The 4,157-nt window shown below is 38.2% G+C and overlaps 1 protein-coding gene across 1 annotated transcript in view; it reads right to left on the bottom strand.

Moving 5' to 3' along the window:
- COPB2 (COPI coat complex subunit beta 2) overlaps window positions 1–1,197 on the bottom strand; it is a gene marked incomplete at its 5' end in the record, with an annotated part of 9,160 nt that extends 7,963 nt beyond the window's left edge. Inside the window, 3 exon segments of the mRNA XM_072407717.1 lie at window positions 15–214; window positions 456–598; window positions 1,098–1,197. Of these exon segments, the coding sequence (XP_072263818.1) occupies window positions 15–214; window positions 456–598; window positions 1,098–1,197 (443 nt within the window).
- Between the last annotated feature and the right edge of the window lie 2,960 nt (window positions 1,198–4,157).

Genomic DNA, 4,157 nt, shown 5'->3' with positions numbered 1-4,157 from the left:
CCCTGGGTCTTTACCTGCCATTGGGGTTGTGTTGTATGGTCTGTGGATAGATTTCACAGCTGCCCATATCCTTCACAGCTAGAGGAAGCCTTTCTCCATCTTTAATCTCTGTTTCACCCATGGCTTTTAAATTAGCCTGTTGCACTTCAGAGTGCTTGGCCCAGATGATTTTACCATTTGCATCCATAGACATTGCTGGCTCTTCACGACCCAACTAGAAGGATGCAAAGTTGTAAAGTTGAATACCAGAAAAGCAGAGGCATCTGTATATATGTTACCTTGGTCATCTTATTTTAAACAGTTTATTCTATCATAGACAAATACATTTACACTACCACTATCACATAGGGGGAAGGAACAAACAATCTACAAATATGCCAATGATTTCCCAAGTGAATGTACAATTGAATGAATACACAATTAATAAATCACAGCTTTACCTTTTCATAGCTTACCTTAACAATGATGCTGCCCTCATCGTACCCAAGTGCGACATTGTTGGAGCCCCGCAGTCCACATACACACCAGACCCTCTCCATGCCATAATTAAGAGTACTCTCTAGACGGTAAGTGCTGGAATGCCAAATCCTAACCGTGCCTGTTGGAAAAGAATGTTTTATAAAGTTCAAGTACCTTTTCTCCTGACAAATTAAAAGTTTGTCTGAAATCTTCTCACACATCACACACATTAAATGTGTGTACCTTGCTAGCCTATACATAAGCATGTGTATTGTGATGTCTGAACTGATAAGATCTTTATACAAAATACCTAATAATATAAATTATGATAAATTATGAAAAAATAATAATGTATTTGTTGAGCCACCTTTTTTTATTATTAATAAACAGGATTTATATAGCGCCAACATATTATGCAGCGCTGTACATTAAATGACAGACAGATACAAACAATGACAAAGGAGGAGGAGAGGACCCTGCCCGGAGGAGCTTACAATCTAGGAGGTGGGAATCCTTGAACCGGTAAAAACAAAATCCAGTTAAGTCATTAGTTACCCTACACTCTTTTTTATCTTTTTTAAACAGACCTGCATGTATTATACCACATTTGTTAGAACAATAAACATTGATAGACTCACCGTCTTCTGAGCCTGTGATTATAATGGGAAGCTCAGGGTGAAAACTGACACAAGAAACATTCTGAGCATGTCCTTCCAAAGTCTGGACACAAGTTTTGTTCTATAAGTTAAATAAAGAAGAAAAAACATCAGCAATAGTATATTATTTTGTATGTATTTCCTGCTTGATGCTGCAAATGTATATTACATTTTTATTATTTTGCTTACATTTGCAAGTCTTAAATATAAAAATGACCTACCTGGCAAAACAGACAACAATTATCTGCAAGTATATTACTTTCAGCTTACCCCAAACCCATGTAAAGTGCAATAGGTTTGTAAATTCTAGTATTTACCATTAGCATATATATATATATATATATATATATTCTAATAACATAAAATAGTGCAAAATCAGGGCTAAGCAGAATTATGTATAATACAGAAATTAGATGGACCAATCTTACAGCTATAAAGAACAAAGTACTGTATATCTTCCGTAAAGGTTCAAAACTAAAAGTGATGGTGTAATTCTCCAGGATGTTTAGGTACCTGGTTCTAAAGATGGCTATCATTTTCTAGGAGCCTGAGTCATTATTTACAATAATCTCTGCCAAATGCTGCAAACTATGCCAGCGCTATATAAATGACTAAATTAAGCGGTGGCATACGTTTCCAAAAACTTCCAAGAAAGGAATAGTGAAGAAAAAATATCTGAAGCCTCCTGAAACACCTGAGAGAGGTTAGTATGGGTGATTTCAAACATCAGTCTATATATGAAGCTTAGTACCTATGCACGTCACACAAGCAATAAGTGAATGATCAATCCTTTACATATTTTTAGTGCTCAACTGACAAATTTTTAAAGCTGGGTGTGAAGAACTTGTAGGCGGGGGGCCTACTGTTTTGTGACCCAACTCATCAGTAACCACCCAAAAACAGCCAGGTGGTTGCTAAAAAGTGCCGGGTGGTGCACCCAGCTAAAAGGGCCTGGGGAGAACTGGGGGCCTGTATCTTATTCAATGTGCACTAGTCAATGTCCAACAGTCACACAGCACTGTTCTTCCAGACACTTTTGGCTGGGTGCACCACCTGGCACTTTTCAGTAACTACCTGACTTATTAACTAACTGGCTTTTCAGGGAACTCCCTGATTACTGAAAAGTTGGGTCTTGGATTGTAAACTCTTTTGGGCAGGGTCCTCTCCTCCTCCCGTGTCACGGTCTGTAATTTGCAAACCCTATTTATTGTAATATGTTGGCGCTATATAAATACTTTTTAATAATAATACGGAGGCACTGTTGGGGCATAATACGGAGGCTGCCACCTGCCTACGGCTTCTTCCCACCAAGCCTAAAAACATTTCTGGGGAGAATACAGCCCAGAAATAGATGAGTCCCAGGTTATGGTCAATGGAAAGGTCTAGCACATTCATTTCCCATCACATGCTATAAGCAGAAATTTAAATATAGGTAATGAAGGACCAAGATGGCAGTATCAGAGCCTATGTCTTCTGTGTTTTTATTAGTCAAGTCCACTTCTCTGAATAGAATCATGAAATGTAGTGAGGCCTAAAGACCTGTTCATGTTTAGTTTACTTTTACAAAAACATGAAATGAAATATGTGAAATATGCATGAGCATGTTCTCCCTGGGTTTCCTCTGAGTACTCCGGTTTCCTCCTACATTCCAAAAACATGCAGTTAGGTCAACTGGCTTTCCCCCAAAAAATTGACATATGATTGTGACTGTGACATTAAATTTCGAGTCCCTTTGAGGGACAGTTAGGGACATCACTATGGACTTTGTACAGCGCTGCGTAATATGTTGGCACTATTTATATACTGTGTAATAATAATGTGGGAAGAATGCCTCTTACATTGCTGGCCAGTGGGGTAATGTCATCCTTACAGATAGCAAAAAAGGTCATTGGTGTTGGTGCAGGGGCATAAGAGGTGCAAAGTGTGCTGCTTCTTGAAAGCCTTCCCAACTACACAGCTGCTCCAGTCATTTCTTCATGGGGTCCGAAGTTGACTACATCCACCGTTGTGTCAGTGCTAACTGATCCCAGAGGCACTCATTGCTCAAGTAACACCTAGCATCCACAGTCCCACAGAACCCCGATTGAGAAACTCTGCTGGTAAAGTTACCTTGTGAGGGTCTGAAACTTTGTCTTTTCGTGACAATAATTTCACAATAATAGAGTGAGGAATACTACAGGACTGCAGATGATTTCCTTTTACTTGATTTGGGCTTTGCACAGCACAAGCTAATACCATTGTGTCAATATATAAGATTTCATATAATATTGGCCAAGTACTGTAAAGAACACAGCTGTAACATGAACTGTGACAGTATGTATGGCAGTAAAGTAAAACTATTTTCTGATTTCTGCATGTATATTTAATTTATTTGAAGTCTCATCCATGTAAAGTGGTGGCGGTGGTTAGCACGTCCAAATTTTGCCCAGGGCTCAGCAATCTCTAAAAACAGGCCTGCTGAGATAGAAAACTTGGAGTAAACTCCTGATCTGCATGCTTGGTATAGGTATGTGACTGAGAAAGTAAGAGCAGGGTAGCTGCACTTTAGAAGTTTTCCTCTATGTTTCCAACCCATAATAGAATTATAGTACTTGTATCACATCACCAGGCCAAGTGCATGCACAAAACATCAAATCAGACATTCTCAGGTTTGATTTACTTACTCACATTGAAACACATAGACACAAAGAAGACTCCCACAAGGGAATGTTTGTTGGAATGTCTGATTCCCTATGTAAGCTTGTTCTACTTTTGTGGAAGAAGCAATGATCATCCTAAAACAAGGGCCAAACGGATATTCCGAAATAAAGGAAAAACACTTTCCTGGAAACGTGGCTATTAGTTTATCAAAAAGTAGGATGCTTACTTAATCAAATAAAGTTTGGTCAAATTTAAGTGTCTTCTGTAAATGTGTGAATTAATTTTTTGTTAAGATTCATACCTTTTCTAATTGAATCCAGTGTAAAAACTGTGTGAATTTTAAGGAAATGTTGAGTGAATGTTGTGTAAAAACATTTTTTTAATTTGAACCCAAATTTCAGA

The sequence above is a fragment of the Pyxicephalus adspersus genome, chromosome 4 (genome assembly GCF_032062135.1).
Source record: "Pyxicephalus adspersus chromosome 4, UCB_Pads_2.0, whole genome shotgun sequence".
Classification (NCBI taxonomy): domain Eukaryota; kingdom Metazoa; phylum Chordata; class Amphibia; order Anura; family Pyxicephalidae; genus Pyxicephalus; species Pyxicephalus adspersus.
The sequence above is the reverse complement of the archived record's forward strand: the minus strand, read 5'-3'. Positions and strand labels throughout refer to the sequence as shown.